This window comes from Phyllopteryx taeniolatus, chromosome 8, assembly GCF_024500385.1.
Source record: "Phyllopteryx taeniolatus isolate TA_2022b chromosome 8, UOR_Ptae_1.2, whole genome shotgun sequence".
Taxonomy (NCBI): Eukaryota; Metazoa; Chordata; class Actinopteri; order Syngnathiformes; family Syngnathidae; genus Phyllopteryx; species Phyllopteryx taeniolatus.
The window spans coordinates 10,232,122-10,254,765 of record NC_084509.1 but is presented as its reverse complement, the minus strand read 5'-3'; the positions used below and the strand labels follow the sequence as shown (position 1 = coordinate 10,254,765).

The 22,644-nt window shown below is 40.6% G+C and overlaps 2 protein-coding genes across 8 annotated transcripts in view; one reads left to right on the top strand and one right to left on the bottom strand.

Annotated features, from left to right (window-relative positions):
- Positions 1-593: 593 nt before the first annotated feature.
- c18h3orf33 (c18h3orf33 homolog (H. sapiens)) lies at positions 594-13,908 on the bottom strand. 6 transcript variants are annotated; one of them, XM_061782775.1, is made up of 6 exons: positions 13,733-13,908; positions 11,305-11,334; positions 9,858-9,917; positions 8,501-8,660; positions 3,225-3,385; positions 594-3,149 (listed from the first exon to the last, which is right to left on the bottom strand). In XM_061782775.1, the coding sequence occupies exons 1-6, from the start codon at positions 13,868-13,870 to the stop codon at positions 2,892-2,894; spliced, it is 807 nt and encodes a 268-aa protein (XP_061638759.1). In that variant the 5' UTR covers positions 13,871-13,908; the 3' UTR covers positions 594-2,891. The 6 variants fall into 6 exon arrangements, with proteins under 6 accessions (XP_061638759.1, XP_061638760.1, XP_061638756.1 ...); XM_061782776.1 differs by lacking the exon at positions 11,305-11,334; XM_061782772.1 differs by lacking the exons at positions 11,305-11,334; positions 13,733-13,908 and adding an exon at positions 10,284-11,298 and having other exon boundaries at positions 9,858-10,096.
- Positions 13,909-18,991: 5,083 nt separating this feature from the next.
- The window catches only part of LOC133482182 (mediator of RNA polymerase II transcription subunit 13-like), a 35,906-nt gene continuing 32,253 nt past the window's right edge, over positions 18,992-22,644 (top strand). For both annotated transcript variants that reach the window (XM_061781993.1, XM_061781992.1), the window contains exons 1-2: positions 18,992-19,823; positions 21,560-21,794. In XM_061781993.1, the coding sequence (XP_061637977.1) occupies positions 19,758-19,823; positions 21,560-21,794 (301 nt within the window). In that variant the 5' untranslated portion in view covers positions 18,992-19,757. The remainder of the gene's footprint in view (positions 19,824-21,559; positions 21,795-22,644) is intronic.

The window sequence follows — 22,644 nt, the reverse complement described above, 5'->3', positions numbered from 1 at the left end:
ATTATTAAATTGCATTATTTATATTTAATTATAATTAATAAATCATGTAGAACTTCATTAAAGCAATGTTAACTGTATATGTAGATGGTTTTATTTCACGATTTGTCATTTTATTATTAATTATTAATAATTCCATTAACAATTATTTTAAGTAGTTAAATGCATACCACATAATAAAAAGGAGTACATTTTAACTAGCTATTGTGGGGGACATAAAATGCTAAAATAATGCATCAAATATGCCACATTATTATTATTTATTATTTTCACAGTGTTAATTGAAGACTCTACATTGCCCGTAGATGAGAATGTAAGTGCGAATGGTTGTTTGTTTCTATGTGCCCTGCGATTGGCTGGCAACCAGTTCAGGGTGTTATCCGCCTCCTACCGGATGATAGCTGGAATAGGCTCCAGCACACCCGCGACCCTTGTGAGGATAAGCGGCTCAGAAAATGGATGGATGGATGTTTACAGTGGGGCGGATTAAAGAACAGCAACGTACATGACATTATTTCTTAATTTTACCAAGACATTTTAAACAGTTGCATCCTTCCAACTTTTGGGAAGAACAAATCACAAGATCTGTAAAGGCATGATGGGCTTTGTCTTATATTTATTATGGAGCCACGCACAAACTCATGCAGGAATATCTGGCTGCTAACAGTCAGATAACATTTGGTGTAACATTAAATCTTCAACATAAACAACCAGTTTACTGCAGTAACACAAAAGAATCTTAAGTGTTGTCAAAAGATGTCAGGAATGCATCATTTCTTTATAAATAAATAAATAAAAAATAAAAAAGAGAGAGAAAAAATAAATTAAAAACACATACCGTAGGAAAGCAATAAGACCAAAAGTGCAGACATTTTGCTCAGTGATAAACACCCCCCTTCAAAAAAAATTCAAATAGAAATTAATAGTGGGTATCTTCTGGCTGCAAATGGCACAAGAACGAGTCAAAAGACGTTATTTGAAGCAATATTATTGATATTGTCCATGTTAACATTTTGAGCCTTGAAACAATGTTGAGAAAATGAAATCTTTTGCATCATTCTAGAAGATCCTAGTATGTAGAACATTTGAATCAACAATAAAGTAAAGACGAGGTACTGTAACAGTAATGAGAAATTATATACATTTTTGGGACCTGGTACTTATGGAGCCATCTCCAAACTGTTCCCACAAAATTGGAAATGTCGAAAATATTAGCCTCTGAGCTCCAGTGAAAGGAATTCTCAATGCTTCAGCATACCAAGATATTTAGGATAGTCAAATAGTTTGGGGATTACCCCTTTGTGTTCCGACATGTCTGTGCACCAGTGCACCAAGCAAGGCCCATAAAGACACGAATGATATAATTTGGTATGGATGAACTTGACTGGCCTGCACAGAGTCCTGCCCTCAACCCGACAGAACACGTTTGGGTTGATTTGAAGTGGCCAGTGAGCCAGGCCTTCTCGTCCAACATTAGTGTGTGACCACACAAATATGCTCCTGGTAGAATGAGCATAAACTCCCATAGACTCACTCCTAAACCTTGTTGAGAGCCTTCCCACAAGAGTTGAAGCTGTTAGTACTGCAAAGGGTAGACCAACATCATAACATATGGATTTAGAATGGGATATCACTTAAAATCATGTGAGTCAAGGCAGGTGAGCAAATACTCTTGGCAATATAGTGTATGAACATTCACATTATTTGTAGAAAAAGAAGAACAATCAAAAGTGTTCCAAAAACTTAAGTCAGCAATTCTCAATTTGTGTCTGATTATCCAAATTTAGAGAGCTTTGACCTCACAAAACCTCTCTCGCAACATATTTTCATCCAGTAAGTGAAATGACCATGAATCCCAATACTTTTGTCCACACTGGAGTGCACTCACCAACGTTTTTGATTGGCCCCCGTTCCATGCCCTGCGGACTTCCCGTGGTGCGTCTCAACCATGGTTTCCCTCCCACTCCTCCCTGTGTGACAGTTCAAACTCTTGACAGCCCACACATGCACCTTACAATTTAAACTAGACAGCCAATGGCGAGCCGCCTTTGCCTTAACAGTCACTTGCGACATTTGCACAACAAAGGATTCATCAAACCCTCCACCCTCCCTCTTTCCGTGCTCCTCACACCCCCTTTTACTCCCTTTGCCTTACCCTGGTGACTCCTCCTCTCTCGTCTTTTGTGCTTGATTACAAAAAAAATCCCCACTGTGACCCTCCTCCTCCTCCCGTCTGCCGCTAATCTCCTTGTGTGCTCATTGGGATTGAGTGCTTCAGTGCACCCTCGTGGGACACATCACGCTCTGGTCTCATTTGCAGAAGTGCCTCTGTGAGGTGTCATTTTGAGCTGCATACAAACACATTTAGGCCTACACAGCGAATTTGCTCTGTTTATTAGTAATCACTCTCATTAGGTAAAAACACATTCATTTGGGGGCAATTGACATTGTTTTCTTCTCATGTTTCATTGCTAATGCATCTATTAGAACCACCCCCCTACCCAGACACACGCACATATACAAGGTTCCCATGGGGTGTGAGCGAGGCCAATATAGCCCTGAGTAGCCTTTGTATTTCTCATTTAGTGGCTCTATAGCAACAGTAATCACAAGTGGACCATGCAGTGTCCACAGCAACACAAACAAACTACTCACAAAAAGTTAAGAATATTCAGCTTTCGGGTGAAATTTGAATGACGAGTGTAACTATACTAAACTTTTACAGGCAATGTGGTGCAAAAAAGTTAACAATTAACCAGAAAACTACTTACGCTTGTCAATCAAAAGTTTGTAAGTTTCACATTCAATAGCATGAGAAAGAATGCTCAAACTTTGGACTGGCCGTGTACTTTCTTCAAATGTAAAGCAATTGACAAAAAAAAAAAATCTACTCATCAGGTCCTCCCAAAGAGCCTGCATAACAGTCTGAATAATGCACTGTCCCGTACAGCCTTGACGGCCCTCTCCCATTGGCTGTCTTCCCTCCACAAGCCCAGCCTCCTCTTCTCAGCTTTGACCTCTGCCCTGTGCAGCCGCTGATGCAGACGCCAGTAGAGGCGAGAGTGCTGCGAGAGTCCGGCGACGGGCGCCCTGCGGGCAAGGCCCAGATACAGGGCCTCCTCGTTCACAGAGCGGCCCCATGACGACCCCTGCTGAAGAACAGAGGGAGGACAAGGAGGTCAAACATTGTTTTGGTTGTTATTTAATAGGAAATAAATGTGCTTCACCATGCTGTGGGCCACAAAACAGTGCAGTGCATCATCCTGTCGGCTGATCAGCTTCAACCACACTGTCTGAGCGGGAAGTACTCTTCTCTGCAGCCATAACTTGCCCTCTGCCGTCAGGTCCACGCCGGCAAGTTTCACCAGCAAGGGGGACGTGGGCACACCTGACCAGACAAATAAACACAACATTTAAATGCATTAAATGGACACTCACTAAACTGACACAATATGATGAGATCTAAACATTTTGTACTTAAATTAGTTAATGTGAAAGAAAAGGTTACACACCTTACTCTTTACTCTTGGTAATTACGTTTGACCAGGTTACACACTGGTCAAATTTAATTGAGAAAAAATATATATATTTTGGAGAGGGGAAGTAAAAATAAAGAACTGAGATAATGTGAATGCACAAGTATGCACACCCTCTTATAATGAGTGTTGTGGCTGTGTTCAGATCTTACCAGACGCGTTCAAACTCATGTTAAATGATAATCAGTACACACTGGCCATCATTTAAAGTGCATTTGATTAACCGCAAATACATTTTAGCTGTTCGAGTAGGCCTTTTTGCTTTATAACAGAAACCTGAAGGTTATGTGCTAAAACTGACTGCTATTTGTAACTGTTCATAATTTCCCCCAACGTGACTAAGGCCCCAGTTCCCAGCTGAAGAAAACAGCTTCAAAGCATGAGGCTGCCGCCACCATGCATAACTGCAGGTATGGTGTTCTTTTGGTGATGAGAAGTGTTGTGTTTGCGCAAAACATACCTTTAGGAATTTCGGCCAAAATGTGCAACCTTGGTTTAATCAGACCATAACGCATTTTCCCACATGCGTTTCAGAGATGAAACCGAGGTTGAACTTTTTAGCCATAATTACTAAAGGTATGTTTGGCTCAAACACAACAACATTATATCCACAGAAAAGCAACGTGGAGGGAATATGAACAATTTGACATAGCAGTCAATGATGGCACAAAACCCTCTGGCTTCTGTCAGGAAAAAAAAAAAAAATGTCAGGAAAAGCTTACTAGAATATCTGAACTTCATTTGGGGTTAATCGGGGGCACTTTCAATGGTGACAGGTGTGTGCAATGCTAACTCCCATTTAACATGAGTTTTAATGGGATTGGTTAATTCTGAACGCAGACACATCTCCAGTTATATGATTCAAGTGAGTTGAACAGGTTATAGGTCACGTGAATGGTGAAAGTTTTTTCAATTTTTTTTTATATCATAAAAACCTGGCATTTGAACAGGGGTATGTAGATTGTTTATGTCCACAGTATCTGTCTATTGGTCTGTCTACCTAGCTACCTACCTACCTATTGTATTTATCTATCTATCAGGGTGTGTTGTTTTCTAGGTAAATACTATACTGCAAGCTCCTTACACAAAGTTCATTAATTAAAAATAAACCCTTTTAAATTGGATTTTAACATTCTTAACAGTCATACAAGTGTAAAAATAAGTGAGCCCATGTTAATAGTCAAACTGCAAAGAACTCCTCAATCTTAATTTCAGGCAACATCTTACTTTTTAACATTCTTAATCATCACACAAGTGTAAAAATAAGACTACCATAGTACATATTGATGTATGCAGGGTGGAATAAAATCCATCCATCCATTTTCCGTACTGCTTATCCTCACTAGGGTCGCTGGCGTGCTGGCGCCTATCACAGCTAACTCTGGACGAGAGGCGGGGTACACCCTGATCTGGTCGGCAGCCAATTGCGGGGCACAAACAAACAACCATTCACACTCACATTCACACCTGCGGGCAATTTAGAGTCTTGGTAAACCTACCATGCATGTTTTAGGGACGTGGGAGGAAACCGGAGTACTCGGAGAAAACCCACGCAGCCACGGGAAGAACATTCAAACTCAACACAGGCGAGGCCGGATTTGAACCTCAGAACTGTGAGGCAGGTGTGATAACTAGTCGTCCACTGTGCCGCCTTGATTTAAATCTCAATACATTCATGTATTACAGTTAAATATTGATATTTGTATTAAATTCCCAGGCCCTCAGAATTAATTCAGCAATGATGTCATGGTACAGCCTCAAAGCATTTACCCACTGTCCAATGAGATTGCTTTGACATCATCCCTTAAACTGCAATACGGCAATTCGAGCCTCCATTCATTTCTTTCTTCTGCATTTCAGCTTGGTGACAGCACCTCTCCTCATTCGCAAGTGTTCTTATGTTTAATCAAAGTCAATCAAGGTGCAAAAGGTGCAGCTTGTTCAGAACAGGTGAGCTATTACTTTTCTTAGTAGGGACATATTACAGAACAAATAAAATTCTGATTATTTACATGATATCCGCCACACATTGAGCTTCTCCGCCCAAAACTTGGCCGTAACGCTGCATGAAGACCTGCCACTTTCAAACAAAACTACACTAGCACTATGTCAAAGCCAAACAGTAAGTAGAGTTGCATTAAGTTTTGTTGGATCCAAAGATTAACATTAGTTAATGGTGCTAGCTTCTGATAATCAGCAGATATTTGATTGAAGCACACTGACTGACCAGTGTATGAAGTGTAGTACATGAAGTGCTGCCTCCATGAGTGAAAATTCGGTTATTATCTTTATGGGTGTTAGTTTTTCTCCACATTCACTCCGCGAGTCGACTCGCAACACCCTAGCTTTGCCCTTGGTCGTCATGGCAACTGAAGCCATACACGCCGTTGGCACAGCAGTACAAGGGATGGAGTTAAAGTAGCTTACATGCATAAAAGAGGGCAATAAATAGCGTGTGTAAAGTGTAATATAATACTTGATTCTTGGAGTATTTTGACATAACATTCTATAGACATGTTAAGAACCCAAGGAAATGTTTTAAATGCATTATGGAATTGCTATGATATAATGTGATGTATTAAGCATCATATATAATGTGATGTATTAAGCATCATATACAGTGAACCCCCGCATATACAGTGGACCGCCGCTATTCGTGGGGGATAGGGACCAGGCCGGCCAGACCAGGAATAGCAAAAGTCCGTGGATAATTGAAACCCATTATAATTGCACTGATTTTTTTAAATATTTAACCCCAAAAAATCTTGAATAAATGGGGATACACTGGCAATTAGCGTTTTCCAGATTAAAGCAAAGACCAATAAAAAAAAATTTTAATGAAAGAAAATTGTAAAAAAATAAAATTAAAAAAAAAAAGTAATTGAAAACACAACCTGAAACCTGAATAATATTTCGAATAGTGAACATCTGTGGCAAACTGACACCCACTATAATAGCATTGGAAAAAAAAACGTTAATAATATAATACGCGTTTTTGTTTGGTTCCCCTCAAAAAAAGAAAAAAACTAACCATCCATCCATCCATTATCTGAGCCGCTTCTCCTCACTAGGGTCGCGGGCATGCTGGAGCCTATCCCAGCTGTCATCGGGCAGGAGGCGGGGTACACCCTGAACTGGTTGCCAGCCAATCGCAGGGCACATAGAAACAAACAACCATTCGCACTCACAGTCATGCCTACGGGCAATTTAGAGTCTCCAATTAATGCATGTTTTTGGGATGTGGGAGGAAACCGGAGTGCCCGGAGAAAACCCACGCAGGCACGGGGAGAACATGCAAACTCCACACAGGCGGGGACGGGGATTGAACCCCTTCACCTCAGAACTGTGAGGCTGACGGTCTAACCAGTCGGCCACCGTGCCGCCAGAAAAAAACTAAAAGAAGAAGAAAAAAGGAATATCTGGAAAAGTATCTGAAAAAAATTTGAAAAAAAAAGAAATCTGCAAATTGCTGAATCCACAAGTACCGAACCGCAAGTATTCAGGGGTTCACTGTACAGAGTTCAGCATTTGCAAATTCGCTGATTTTGGGGGGAAAAACCTATCCTCTTTTATTGTGCTTAAAATCTAGACTTTTGGTTGTTTAGCTCAGGCCAAAACAATAAAGGTTATCACTTTGGCACCATCTGGTGAAATCTTGGTAGTTTTGTTGTGTTCATTTCATTGATTGTATTTTTTCAGCAGTGTTTGAAATGTCCTGTTTAGTTGGTGGTCATTGAATGCACCTAGCATACAGTCAAAGTGAAACTGAAAGTATAAGTTTGTTTTGGCTTCTCTCCTGATAATAGCCCATGTACTGTACTCTACTTTGCAGTTACAACTTGCCCGGATTCCCTAACATTTATTATTATAGTGTATGTGCTAGTGCCCATATTTGTTTGCCCATGTGTGATGTTACGTCAGATTGTGCGAGCATGTTATTTAGGCTAGTATTCTAGCTAATACTATTGGTGAGCCTCATGTGTAGGTGGTTTCCATCCATCCATTTTCTGTACCGCTTATCCTCATTAGGGTTGTGGGCATGCTGGAGCCTATCCCAGCTGACTCTGGGCGAGAAGCGGGGTACACCCTGAACTGGTCGCCAGCCAATCGCAGGGCACATATAAACAAACGACCATTCGCACTCACATTCATACCTACGGACAATTTAGAGTCTTCAATTAACCTACCATGCATGTTTTTGGGATGTGGAAGGAAACCGGACTACCCGGAGAAAACCCACAAAGGCACGGGGAGAACATGCAAACTCCATACAGGCGAGGCCGAATTTGAACCTGGGTCCTCAGAACTGTGAGGCAGACGTGCTAACCAGTCATTCACCGTGAATGTAGTCTGTTTGTGTTAAATAATTTAACTATTGAATACAGTCATTTATGTTACGTGGGTTCGTGATTGAGTACATGCTAGAAGCATGTTGTTGAGGCTTAATGATCCTCTCCTTTTTGTGGCATCTAAATGCAATTCTAAACCTTTGGGGGGGTGGGGGGGGGCTCGGTCCCTATCCCCCGTGAGTAGTGGGGGTTCACTGGAGTAGTCATTATTGCATTGTATGTAGCTCAATGACATAGCTGAGCAATAAGGAACACATTTTTAGTCTAATGCAGTTGACAGTGCAGTCCGTCCATATTACATGACATGCACATCTGAACAGTCAGCAGTTCTCATGGCATGATAGTCAATGTTTGTCCTTCACGAGGCTGATGGAGCGCACACACGCGCGCCGGTGCACACACAAACACACACACACAATACCGCCAACCATGATTTCATAAGACAACTAGCGTGCTTTAAACACACTAAAAATGTCACAGTGACATTAGAAGAGGAAACCTGTGCTGCCGCATTAAGCAATAATGCTGAAAGTCACAATGAGTGTGTGGATTTGACGCTTAATATTTTGCAGAATTTCTAACACGTTTAATTGACGGAGCGGGTGTCATGCGGACGACCTTTGTGTTTGGCCAGTCGAGGTGAGAGCAGCGGCAGGTAAATGGGCACATGCTCCACTTGGAGGGCTTGATCAGTGACAGAATGAACCCTCCCGCGGAGGCTGACGTTGCTCTCCACGAAACGAGCTGGGATCTCAGACACTGTTTGGAATTTGGTGATCTGAGGAAGAGACCATTTATGTTTTTTTATGGGTTTTTTTATGGGTTTTTTTTAGACTATATACCAGCCAAAATATTAGGTATGCCCGCACAAGGCACCAATCCAATACACAGCTTTATCAAATTTTGCCTTTTGAAATTACTAATTTATAATAATTTAATCTTGTTTAAAATGTGACTTTTGCTCGCCACTCCATTATACTGAGGTGTAACCAAAATATTCGAAACAGCTCTCAGTATAATACAGTCCAGTTCTACACCACAATGACAATTATAAACATATTGTTAAATGATTGCCTCTCTTATTGTGTCAAAACTGACCATTATTATCTTTACAAAGTCAGATTTATAGATACAGATGTTAATTATGTACTTAATATTGTGATAGGTTTAATATGCGGTATTAAATAAAGTATCATATTTAACATTTAACATTTTTTCAAGTTAGGCCTGCCAATGAATGACTTCCTTTTCGAAATAGTTACAATCAATTACAATGGGTCCTTCAAAGTTGAAATCAGCCCGTTCCATGGTGCTGTTTGATCCAAGTTGTTCTCATCTCAAAAAGATTCCCCCATAGAAAATAATGTAAAGGACTTCATTTGTACCAGGTTCTGTCATTGGGGGTTCATCCTTTAGATCAGGGGTGGAAAAACTTTTGTTTAAGGGCCACATTTGCATGTTCAAATGGACAGATGAGCCACATAGATATGTTAAAATGTATATGTAAAATACATAACATTGTTTAATTGTAAAATATAATGCATTCTCATTTTTCCATTTTTATTATTTATAATTTATGTAATTTTAATTTATTTACCAAGTATTACTGTAAATACATTTATTTTATTTTATTAATTATCTTATATTTTCATGTTTTATTATTTGTTGATTAATCAATTATTTAATGAGATAAAATAATTTTCAAACTACATACATTTTGATAAACCAATTTTAAGGAAAATGGTTAACTACAACAAATATATAACAAATATCCATACTTTCCCCACTTTTGCTTTAGATACTCACTGAGCCTAAGTCACCAGATTTGCATCACATCATTCATGTTTTAAAATCCAAACTGAACTTTTGACAGACGTTTATTTTTTCTCAAAAATCTGATTGAACTCCAAATTGTACCTCCACTTTTGTAGAGTTCCACTGTTTGTGAAGGTGCTGCGTGTTTGAACACACTTACCAGTTTGATGCTCCTCGCTATTACAATCACCCCAGCAAGAGCGAGCCCGCCACTTATGCTCTGTGTGGGAGACAAGAGATGGATTATGACAGTGACAGCATCGCAAAAGCAGTATGCAAAAGGTTGTGCATAAAGCATCAAATATTTGGATGTTCTCCCTGTGCTTGCGTCGGTTTTCTTCGGGTACTCCGGCTTCCTCCCACTTTGCAAAAATATGCATGTTCGGTTCATTGAAGACTCTAAATTGTCGAAATAAAGTGTAAATATGTCTCAAATTCTTATTTTTTTTGCATGGTTACCCCACTTTCATGTTTAAGATAATCAAACAAATGTACATATCAGACAAGGGTAACCCAAGCAAACATAATATACAGTTTTTAAATGGTGATTTTATTTATTAAGGTAAAAAAAACTATTCGAAGTTACCTGGCGTTGTGTGAAAAAGTAACGGCCCCCTAATCCTAATAACTGGTTGGGCCATCCTCAGCAGCAACAACTGAAATCAAGCGTGTTCTATAACTGGCAATGAGTCTTTCACATCTCTCTTTTTCAGGTCTTGTCACAGCATTTTAATCAGATTAAAGTCCAGACTTTGATTAGGCCACTCCAAAACCTTCATTTTGTTTTTGTTTTTTAAACGATTCAGAAGTTGGATTGTTGGCCAGCCCCAGACCATCACACTACCACCACCAAGTTTGACTGTTGGTATGATGTTCTTTTTCTGAAATGCTGTGTTACATTTAGCCAAATGTAACAAGACACACATCTTGAAAAAAATTTCACTTTTGCCTTGTCAGTCGATATTCTTCCAAAGGTCTTGGGACTCATTCAAATGTTTTTTGGTTTAGTGCAAACCGGTCTGCCAAATTGGCAACACGTGCAGTGAGCATTGCACTGCCACAAAAATCAAGATGCATTGATGGGTTTGCGCTCTGGCGCATGTTGTGCAGTCTACAAATATAGAGCCCATGGATTCCATTTTTGCCCAGTCTCTTCCTTATTGATGAGTCATGAACACTGTCCTTCACTGGGGCAAAGGAGGACTGCAGTTCGTTAGATGTTGTCCTGGGTTCTTTTGTGACCTCATTTATGAGTTGCCCCTATGCTCTTCGGGTAATTTTTGTAGGCCAGCCACTCCTGGGGAGGTTCAACACTGTCATGTTTTCTCCATTTGAGGATAATGGCTCTTCCTATTGTTCGCTGGAATCCTGAAGCTTTACAAATGTGTTTGTAACTATTTCCAGACTAGTAGATGTCAATTATTTTTTCTCGTCTGTTCTTGAATTTCTTTGGACTGTGGTATTTTGTCGCAGGTTTTTGAGATCCTTTGGCCGACTTCCTTTTGTCAAACTGGTTCTATTTAAGTGATTTGTTGATTGAATCTATCTGGAGGTAATCGGGCTTCGGTGTGGTCAGTGAAAATTAATCATAAAATGTGATTACCCACTGTTAAATCATACGATGGCGTATTAGTCACCTAGTGAAAGAAAAAAGAAAAAGAGAGATTTAAAGTCTTCATGACGACATTTAAAGTCGACAGAACGCTATTTAAAGTCATTGTGATGAGATATAAAGTCATCATGATGAGATAAAGTTGTCATGATGAAATTTAAAGTGATCATGATGAGATTTAAAGTCAACAACTGATGTGAGGATCCCTGTTAACATAGAGTCAACTTATAACGTCAACAATTGATGACTGGCGGTCACGTGGGACTTGGTTGCTACGACAGGATAGACTACTCAATTGTTGATTTTTATATGTTAACTGTATGTTAACCGGGATCCTTGAGTCATCCTCACCGGGATCTCAGCAACCATTTTGAAACTGAGAGGTACTTCTTGGGTACCGATTAATGTGAAGGGCTACTAGTTTGATATACACCTCTAAGGCTGCTTCACATTCAACTTCATGTCATATAAAGCTTTTTAATACTACAGCTGCAAATAACCATTATTTTCATAATACAACCCCCATTCCAATAAAGTTGGGACATTGTATTAAACATAAATAAAAACAGAATACAATGATTTGCAAATCATGTTCAACCTATATTTAATTGAATACACTACAAAGACATTTAATGTTCAAACTGATGAACTTTGTTGTTTTTAGCAAATAATCATTAACTAAGAATTATATGGCTGCAACACGTTCCAAAAAAGCTGGGACAGGGTCATGTTTACCACTGTGTTACATCACCTTTTCTTTTAACAACATTCAATAAATGTTTGGGAACTGAGGACACTAATTGTTGAAGCTTTGTAGGTGGAATTATTTCCCATTCTTGCTTGATGTACAGCTTCAGCTGTTCAACAGTCCGGGGTCTGCGTTGTCGTATTTTACGCTTCATAATGCGCCACACATTTTCAATGGGAGACAGGTCTGGACTGCAGGCAGGCCAGTCTAGTACCCGCACTCTTTTACTACGAAGGCACGCTGTTGTAACACATGCAGAATGTGGTTTGGCATTGTCTTGTTGAAATAAGTAGAGGCGTCCATGAAAAAGATGTTGCTTGGATGGCAGCATATGTTTCTCCAAAACCTGTATGTACCTTTCAGCATTAATGGTGCCTTCACTGATGTGTAAGTTACCCATGCCATTGGCACTAACACAGCCCCATACCATCACAGATGCTGGCTTTTGAACTTTGCGTCCATAACAGTCCGGATGGTTCTTTTCCTCTTTGGCCCGGAGGACACGACCTCCACAATTTCCAAAAACAATCTGAAATGCGGACTCGTCTGACCACAGAACACATTTCTACTTTGCATCAGTCCATCTTAGATGAGCTCGGGCCCAGAGAAGCCAGCTGCGTTTCTGGGTGTTGTTGATACTACTATTTGCATAGTAGAGTTTCAAGTTGCACTTACGGATGTAGCGCCGAACTGTATTTACTGACATTGGTTTTCTGAAGTGTTCCTGAGCCCATGTGGTGATATCCTTCACACATTGATGTCGGTTTTTGATGCAGTGCCGCCTGAGGGATCGAAGGTCACGGGCATTCAATGTTGGTTTTCGGCCTTGCCGCTTACATGTAGTGATTTCTCCAGATTCTCTGAACCTTTTGATTATATTATGGACCGTAGATGCTGAAATCCCTAAATTCCATGCAATTGTACATTGAGGAACATTGTCCTTAAGCTGTTCGACTACTTTCTCACGCCCTTGTTCACAAAGAGGTGAACCTCGCCCAATCGTTGCTTGTGAATGACTGAGCAATTCAGGGAAGCTCCTTTTATACCCAATTATGGTACCCACCTTCGCCGGTTCCCCTGTGGGATGTTCCAGACAGGTGTTTGATGAGCATTCCTCAATTTTCTCAGTCTTTTTTGCCACCTGCCACCATAAAATTCTAAGTTAATGATTATTTGCTAAAAACAATCAGGTTTATCAGTTTGAACATTAAATATCTTGTCTTTGTCATGTATTCAATTAAATATAGCTTTAACATGATTTGCAAATCATTGTATTCGGTTTTTATTTATGTTTAACACAACGTCCCAACTACATTGGAATTGGGGTTGTAGATTAAACTATTATTTCTTTCCATAAACTGATTACGATTCAGTAACTGGTTTGGTCTATAGCATGTCAGAAAATAGGGGAAAACATTCATCGTTGTTTTCCAAAGTATAAGCAGATGTTTGGAAATGTCTTATTGTGATTAAACACAAAAGATAATGACAAGTTTGCCTTCCTTAAGGACAGCAGAGATCTGAGAATATTTAGTGTTGACAATAAACATTATAGTGCTATTTTTGCTGTCATTTGTGTATTGGATCTTATTAGACTGTACAAGTGTGGCTAATGTTGTACAAATCAATGAAAACCTATTTTGTTGTACCACTTCCGCGTTCAGAAGGTTCCTACCCGCACAAGTGTGAGATTCTCATCTGCCAACTGAGAGACAGTAGACACGATGTTGTGTGACGCCGCCATTTCTCGTTGTGATTGTGGTGTGCGTAGTCTCCCTTCCGCAGTTTGTGTTTCTCGACTGGACTCCGGCATGTTGTTGATATGTCGATTGTGGCGCTGCAGTCGCCCGAAGTCCCGCCCCCTATTCTTTCTCCACCTACCAGGAGGGACGTTGCTGCTAACGTCAAAAAGTCTCCGCCCGGTGGATTTGGAAATAACACTATGACGTCGCCGATGTACACTGTAATGCGTCATCAGGCACGTCAATTTTTACTGTACTAATTTATTGCAGGAATACACCTGTCACGGGTGAGGGGGTGGGGTTACACATATGCAGATATATGCTTCACACACGTTTTTTTTGTTCCAGACAAAACTTTTATCAGCATGTTTTGCATATGAAAATTAGATACGTCCACATTTTGACACGGAAAAAAAATGCAACCCCCAAATTTTGACTGCTTTTCATTGGACAGCAACGCAAATGTTTTTGCATCTCAAATTAAACTATGTGGCAAATAAATTTTGCTTGAATTTTAATGTGGCAAATAGTCAAGAAAATATTAATGGACAATATGAATGATTTAGTTCCCATATAATTTTCTTATGTCATATATATATATATAGTGTAACTCAAATTAAAATGTGCGGCAATTTAATTAAATATAATTAATATAGTGCCCAATTTTTTTATACATCAATAATTTTTCAAATTTGTGTCAAATAAAGTCCATAAATACATACTGTACATAAATGTTTTTGGAACTAGAATTAAAATGAATGTCAAGTAATAAAATAATTTTGTTCCTATATTTCTTCGAGACCACAAATACTTAATAATTTTTTGGAGACTAATTAAACTGTATGGAAGTTAAATGCAAGAAAGCGGGATTGTATACGAATTTTTTTATAAATAAATCACATGCAATTTTGGAGGGAATTAGATCCTAGTCAGGATAAGCGGTAAAGAAAATGAATGGATTATGGAAGATACCTGTTAAATATGGTAATTTTAAGGTGAAAATGTGGTAATTTCATAGTGGAATAGTGTGGAATTTGAGGATTCTAGGAATACGTGGGATGTGAAAAAATGTTCAAGTTGAAATTGTGTTTGTCAACAAATGTGTCAACAAAAGTTGTAGGGATCTCTATAAAGTATCTCCTAAATGCTTTACTGTGAGTAATTGAAACTTTTACTGTGAAAAAAGTGACATTTTTGGAATGTGAAAATTATTTTAAAGTTGGAATGGTTTTAACTGGTCCAGATATGTGGAGGGATAAGGAAATTATATAAAACAGGAGTGTCAAAATCATTTTTGTTCATGGGACACATTCACCCAAATTTGATCTCAAGTGGGCCGGACCAGTGTAGTAGTGGCTTAATAAACTATAAAGGACTATTCCAAGTTTTTCCCCTTGCTGTGAGCGAATGGTTAGCACATTTGCCTCACATTTCTGAGGACCTGGGTTCAAATCCAGCACCTGTGTGGAGTTTGCATGTTCTCCCCGTGCCTGTGTCTGTTTTTTTTCTGGGTACTCCTGTTTTTACCCACATCCCAAAAACATGCATGGTAAGTTAATTGAAGACTATACATTGCTTGTAGGTGTGAATGTCAGTGTGAATGGTTGTTTGTTTATATGTGCCCTGTGATTGGCTGGTGAACAGTTCGGGTGTACCCCGCTTCTCGCCCAAAGATAGCTCGGATAGGCTCCAGCAGCCTGCGACCCTAGGGAGGACAGGCGGTACAGAAAACGGATGGGTGGATGGATGATTATCATATTGTAGCAAATGTTATTAAAAATCATATGAGCAATCTGACATTTTTTCATTTACACATGTTCAACTTACAGATCAAAGGGGAGCTGTATATGTACCGTTTAGAAAACAGCTTGTTAAGACCTAGAAATGATTTTAAATTTACAGAAATGTCCACATCCATGTAGAAATCTTGACATCAACTGATTCATCACACCATACAAACTAAAGTGGGAACTATTAGGAAACAGGATGCAGTTATCCTCATCGAGGACGGTGACGAGTCTGCATATCGACAGGAAAAAAAAGTGGAGTGGCTGGAGCTGTGGTGCGGCCAACACAACCTGGAGCTGAACACGCTCAAGACAGTAGAGATGATCGTGGACTTCAGGAGGCATCCTTCACCACAGCTGCCCCGCACGCTGTCCAGCTGCCTTGTGTCAACTGTCGAGACCTTCAAGTTCCTGGGAATTACAGTCTCTCAGGACCTGAAGTGGGCGATCAACATCAACTCCGTCCTCAAAAAGGCCCAGCAGAGGATGTACTTCCTGCGGCTTCTGAGAAAGCACGGCCTGCCACAGGAGCTGCTGAGGCAGTTCTACACAGCGGTCATCGAATCACTCCTGTGTTCTTCCATCACAAGACTTAAGACAAGAGCGTGCACAATCCTCTCTGACCCTCCACATCCCGGTCACCGGCTCTTCCAGCTCCTTCCCTCAGGTAGGCGCTACCGATCAATGCAAACTAGAACTAGCAGACATTCCAACAGCTTCTTCCCTCTTGCAATCAACTTCTTACAATTCCATTGCAACATGCTGCCAATTTTTTTGTCCGCGTTTGTTGTCACACGCTGCACTATTTGCATATCTGTTGTTGACCAATACTGGCCACTCATGCCAGCGTAGCATCTGCCCCATTTGCACACTGACTGAGGAGTATCTGCAACATTTGCACAATCGACATTGTCCCAGATTATCGCACTACTCATCACTTTAAACTGCATACACTCCTTGAAGTCTCGGCGCCCTTTGCACAATGGTCATTGCACCAGACTATTGCGAGATTAGTCATTCGAACTGCTCTAAGTGCTAGAGGACTCTGCATCTTTTTGCACAATTGTCAAAAAATAATAATAATTTGTACCGGCATTACCAGATAACTAGCAACCCTTTATTGCTCAGTGAATGTTTTTGTCAATGTCTTTATGTCACAAAAGTGTTATCTGTCAATTGACTGTCTGTTGTCGTACTAGAGAGGCTCCAACTACCGGAGACAAATTCCTTGAGTGTGTTTTTGGACATACTTGGCAAATAAAGATGATTTTGATTCAGATTATGGTATACAGAAAAAACACATACTGTGCAAATTGTGGCAGTGAATGAAAAAAAACATGAAAGGGTTCAACCACACGAACTTCTTTTGCTCTGTAACTGTTGACTGAAATTTTCCAATATTCCATTCCCTAAAATAGTTCGACAGTAGGTATTCATTTTAGCAAAACTTTATTCTTCACAGTGCAAAGTTAGCACAGCCTTTTTCATGAAGTAGGCTTACTTTGCTCCTGAAACATGACATCTTTAAGCCTTCACAAGTCCATCAATATCAGGTGTCAAATCTTGAGTAGCAGCCAATTCCAGAATGTCATTTCAGTGGTAAGTGGTCGTTAGTGCGACCTCCAGTGGACAAAATGCAGCAACGGTTATTTTTATTGAAAAATAACAGTTTATGTGTGCTCTCTCCCCACGGGCCGGATTGGACCACCTGAAGGGCCGGTTCTGGACCCCGGGCCATATGTTGATAATCTGATGTGAAATATCTATTAAATGTATTAATTTTATTGTAAAAATTTAGGAATTTGGGGAATGTTTGGGAGTTTAGGGAATGTGAAAAATGAAAAAAAAAAGAATGGTTTAAAACGCTCAAGAAAATGGAAGTGAATCATGGAAAATCGCTACTAAATGTGGGACATTTCATATGAAAATTTGGGAAATTTACTTACTGAAAATGTAGAATTTGGGGAATATGAATGTTCTTGGAATGTGAAAAAGATTTTAACATTGGAATGGTTTGAATCGGTCATGGAATGTTGATATTGGAGTGAATTATTTAAAATATCTCCTAAATGTGGCAATTTTATTGTTAAAATTTGAGAATTGTACAGTGAAAACTGTGGAATTTGGGGAACGTGGGAATTCTTCGAATGTGAAAAATATTTTGAAGTTGAAATTGGTCAAGAAATGTGTAAATTGGAGAGAATTATTTAAATTACCTCTCAAATGTTGGAATTTTATGGTGAAAATCTGAGAATTTTACTGCAAAAAGTGTAGGACTTTGGATATGCGGGAATTCTTGGAATGAGAAAAATATTGAACTTTGAATGGTTTGGTCATGAAATGTGGACGTTGGAGGGAATTATGTAAAATGTCTCTTAAAGGTGTGCTTTTTTAATTGTGAAATTTTAGGAAATGTACTGTGAACATTGTGGAATTTTGTGTAGTGTGGAAATTGTTGGAATGTGAAAAATGTTTTGAAGTTGGAATTCGTCAAGAAATTTGGAAGTTGGCTTATGTAAAATATCTCTTAAATGTGGCAATTAAATTGTGGAAAAACTTCGAATTTTAGTGAGAAAATTGAAATTGTTTGAATTAGGGTATTCTTGGAATGTGAAAAATATTTTGAAGTTGGATTGGTCAAGAAATGTGGATGTTGGAGGGATAATTAGCTCTTAAATGTAAGAATTTTATCGTGAAATTTTCAGAATTTTACTGTGAAGTGTGGAATGAGAAAATATTTTAAAGTTGGAATGATTTGAATCAGTCATTAAATGTGTAGGTTTGTGGAAAATTATGTAAAGTGGAAATTATATATATATTATTAGAATTATATTGAAAATTTGAGGATTTTAGTGTGAAACTTTGTAAGATATGGAAAATTGTACTCAAGATGTTCTGAATGACCTGAACAGATTGAATTTGGAATGGGTACGATGGGGAACTTTTTTGTTGAATGTTTCACTGTGAATAAAGGGTTTTGGGTGGAAAATGTGGAATTCCAAGGAAAATGGGATTTATTTATTTATTTTAGAAAGTGGTAGACAAACATGTCCTGAATTTTTGGGAACATGTTAAAGTTGGAATGCTTTGATCGGTGTAGATGTGTGGGTGGAGTATAGGACGGCGAAAAATAATAATAATAAAAAACAAAATTTTCGGTGTGGAACAACGTGCATTCACACAATCAAATCAAAACGTGTTGCAGTGAGCAACGTGTTGGCCGAGAGTCATCATTGAGGAGGTGACCACCGGTGACAGTAGTATGACAGATGCAAGTGGAGCTTTCATCTTGGTAAACTGTGAAGTCATGGAGCTACTTGAAGCCGGATGACGCCCCCATTAGCGGTGATCGGCCAATCAGAGCCGAGAGGCAGACTTGTCCTCCTGGCCGCCATTAAAGAATTCAATCCATGAGCTGAAATAATGGAAATCTGCTGCTGGAGACGCGGAGCGCGAGCAGGGGGGCGCGCAAGCCGATGAGTAGCCTCACCGTTTCGCCTTTTGCTTCCTTTCTCGGGGGGGCGGGGGGGGGGGGGGCTGTTTTTTTTTTTTTTTTTTCGGAATCGTTGCGGGGAGCATCATGGTGCTTGTTAGTGAAGCTGGGGGCGGTGGAGCTAATTGTTTTATATAGGCTCGCGTTGTGGACCTCTGGCATGTTAGCTCCTCTGCTAGCAGGCTAACTGAGACCAAGGGGAGGGGAGAGAGCGACAGACAGACACATAGAGTTCCTTTGCCTTGAAATTGTTTCAGATCGGCTAGCGGCCATTAGCATTAGAGCTCCAGGGGCTGAAGTTTTTCTTTTGACTTTCGGAACCCCCCCACCCCCCCTCCCCGTTTTCGGACCGCGAATATCACTTAGTCAGCGCTACTCAATCCGGGTCATGTTAACTCGTGCTATTTGGATATTTACGGTAATGTAGCTCGCACGGGACAATACATTTCACATCGTTGAGCTAGATGCTTGTCTTTCCGGTCGATGCGATCTATAACGTTGGGTTAGCGGTAGCTAGCGCCGGCTGGAAGTTGTCTGCCTGACTAGCGGCGGCGGCTAGTCGTAGCAGCAGTAAAACACTAGCGCTTCTCCGGCTCAAGCGCTAACCCACCCACCCCCTCCCGAGCAGTTCTTGTGTGAGACGATGGACTTAAAGGTTCCGAGGACGCAGTGACAAGGATGAGTTCGTGCTTTGTTCCAAACGGGGCCAGTTTGGAGGACTGCCACTCCAACCTCTTCTGCCTGGTAAGACTGTGTAGCTTAGCCTAGCTCGTTAGCTGCGCCCGCTGAGGCCACAGAAAGCCATTTTGGCTAATCAGCCTGCCCGAGCTTTGTAACGTCACTTGCAGACTGGCGTGAAGGCATTGGGGCCTGCAACTTGCAAATCGTGATCTCGGCCAACTTCCATAATAGGAGCAGCACACACACACGCACACTGCGGGGCCAAGTGGTGCCCACTTGCCTTGTGAATAGGGCTCCAACGCCGCGTCGGGTGCGCACACACACAATACGCTGACATTAGCAATAATTACGAGCAAGTCGTACTACAAACACTATGTAGTGTTAGATGAGCCTGTCAGCTGTTAAATGTTTCACCCCACTAATCGGGTTCTACTGACGTGTGCGCTGTCAACTTTGGCGCATTAATCATTGTGATTGTGCATGTCATTTTCGAAACGAGCAAGGTTTATTTTGTGACTTTCACTCTCACAGCTGCTTTATGACTGTATGCTCGTTGACTGTATTCATTCAAGTCCATGCCTGGTACGTTGGTTGAAGACTCTAAATTGCCCGTAGGTGTGAATGTGAGTGCGAATGGTTGTTTGTTTATATGTGCCCTGCCATTGGCTGGCGACCAGTTCAGGGTGTACCCCCACCTCTCGCCCAAAGATAGCTGGGATAGGTACCGGCACGCCCGCGACCCTAGTGAGAATAAGCGCTACAGAAAATGGATGGATGTTAATTATTTAGTGCCAATTAAAGGGCACATCTGCCTCATCTTTCTGAGGTTCTTGGTCGAATCTAGCATTCCTATGTTTAGTTTGCGTGTTCTCTCTGTGCTACTCCCTGTGGTTTCAAGAACATGCATGTTAGTTTAATTGAAGACTTGAAATTGTCCATAAATGTGAGTGTGAATGCTTGTTTGTTTATTTGTGCGACGGGTGAACAGTCCAGGGTGTAACCGGCTTCTCGCCCAAATTCAGTGGTCACAGCTTCCGTCTCACCCTTGACCCGAATGAGGATAAGTGCTAGAGACAATGGATGGATGTAGTGTTGGGTGACATTATCTGGATAGTTATTTCCCCTAACTTTTCTCCATTTATTTATATGAAAAACATTTTATGTAGAAAACACACTAAAAGGAATAAACAAAAATAAAACTACAATAAATCACATAACCAGTGAAAAAATAGCATTCAAAATATCAGGCTGCAAACCTGTTTTCAAGAAATGTACATGAACCTTCATGCATTGTTCGTGCAATGTTAGTGTAGCGTCTGAGGTATAAGGCATCTCTTTTCACGCACAAACCAATACTCTCTTGGAACGCATTGCACAGACTCTGTTTATAGAACTCTGCTCACAAGTGTTCTGCATAACATAACAGTCACCTCTTTAGTGCGTCATCTCTGCCCGCACCTAACTTTTCAGTCACGTTTTGATAATACATTACAATAGTCATCCTAATATCGTACAGCACTGAATGTATGAATTGGATAGTGTCAATTCACAACAGAAGTAAGTTATCTCAATGGACTTTATACATGAAGGATGCTCTCAAGCAAGGAAAAACTCCCTCTAAGGAAAAAAAAAAACTCAAACACACCCTAGACTCGGTGTGGGTGGCTATCGGCCTCGACCCGGTGTGACGAGATGGTGACAGAGGTCAGGAACAGTAGGCAGAGAGGGATTGCTTGTGGGATAAGGAATTATATTTCTCATCTTCAGCCTCACATCAAACCTTTTCCCTTCCTTTTTAGGCTGATTTGACCGGGATAAAATGGCGACGCTTTGTGTGGGAAGGGCCTACCTCGTCGCCCATCCTCTTCCCTGTGACTGAGGAGGACCCCATCTTATGCAGCTTCAGCCGGTGCATGGCGGCCGATGTGCTGAGCGTGTGGCGGCGGCACCACACGCCCGGTCGCAGGGAGCTCTGGCTCTTCTGGTGGGGCGACGACCCCAGCTTCGCCGAGCTCATCCACAACGAACTCTCGAGTGAGTGCGCAATGTTCGATTCCACCTTGTCTGTGTGCACAGTATAATCTCTCCAATGTAAAGACTCATAGAAGCTGACAGAGTTAAGCTTGCAGGCGGGATAGAGGCACTTACATGGTATGATTTGTTAAATTCACGATTCAAAACAAGGCACTCGCCTTTTCCATTGCAATTTGGATTATACAACATCTGATGTGTTGTGAGTCAGTCCTCCAAAGCTAGGTGGAATCTGCTGGCTCTCGGCCACCGGCGATTCAGGCCGGTATGTAGCAGCTTTCCTCAAAAACGCTTGTGGAATTTGATTTTCGGCGATCCATTCAATATGACCTCTTTCTGGGTTTTATAACGCAATTATTTGTGAGTGGGACATGCCTTCTTGGGGAGTCATCAGCACAGATTTGGGTTGAAATGATCGTGGGCCTATGAGTAGGGCAAATATATCGGAGTTCACTTTACTTTCAGACCACTACATTAGGTACACCTGCGCAATTTGTCACAGGCTTTCCCAAACGCTTTCAGTTTAAGATAAAAAGTAGAATGACTAAAATTTTGTAAAAGGCATAATTTAATAACATCATCATACACAGTAATACCCGTACCAAAAATGCAGCAAAAAGTGAGAGTACACTAATACTGGAAGCCACCCCCAAAATGTAATAGTTTAAGCTTGAAATTACCATCTTACACTCTTTAAACACATTCTAGACACAAACCCATACTGTAAATATATGTGCTTTAAATTATTTTGAAGTCATTGTACTCACCAGTGAAGATGCAAAACTTGAGTGAAAGGGGGGTGCGAGGTTAGCGGAGTTGGGAATTTTTGTACGCTTTGGCATACTGGGGCGCT

Bases quoted from the DNA above. Each gene is read 5' to 3' on its own strand.
- c18h3orf33 (XM_061782772.1), bottom strand. From the start codon at position 10,338: ATGGCCCAACCAGTTATTAGGATTAGGGGGCCGTTACTTTTTCACACA. The intron at 3,386-8,500 runs GTCGTCCGCATG...TTGTCTGGTCAG, and splicing joins TCGACTGGCCAAACACAAAG to GTGTGCCCACGTCCCCCTTG. The intron at 3,150-3,224 runs GTGAAGCACATT...TCTGTTCTTCAG, and splicing joins GTTTTGTGGCCCACAGCATG to CAGGGGTCGTCATGGGGCCG.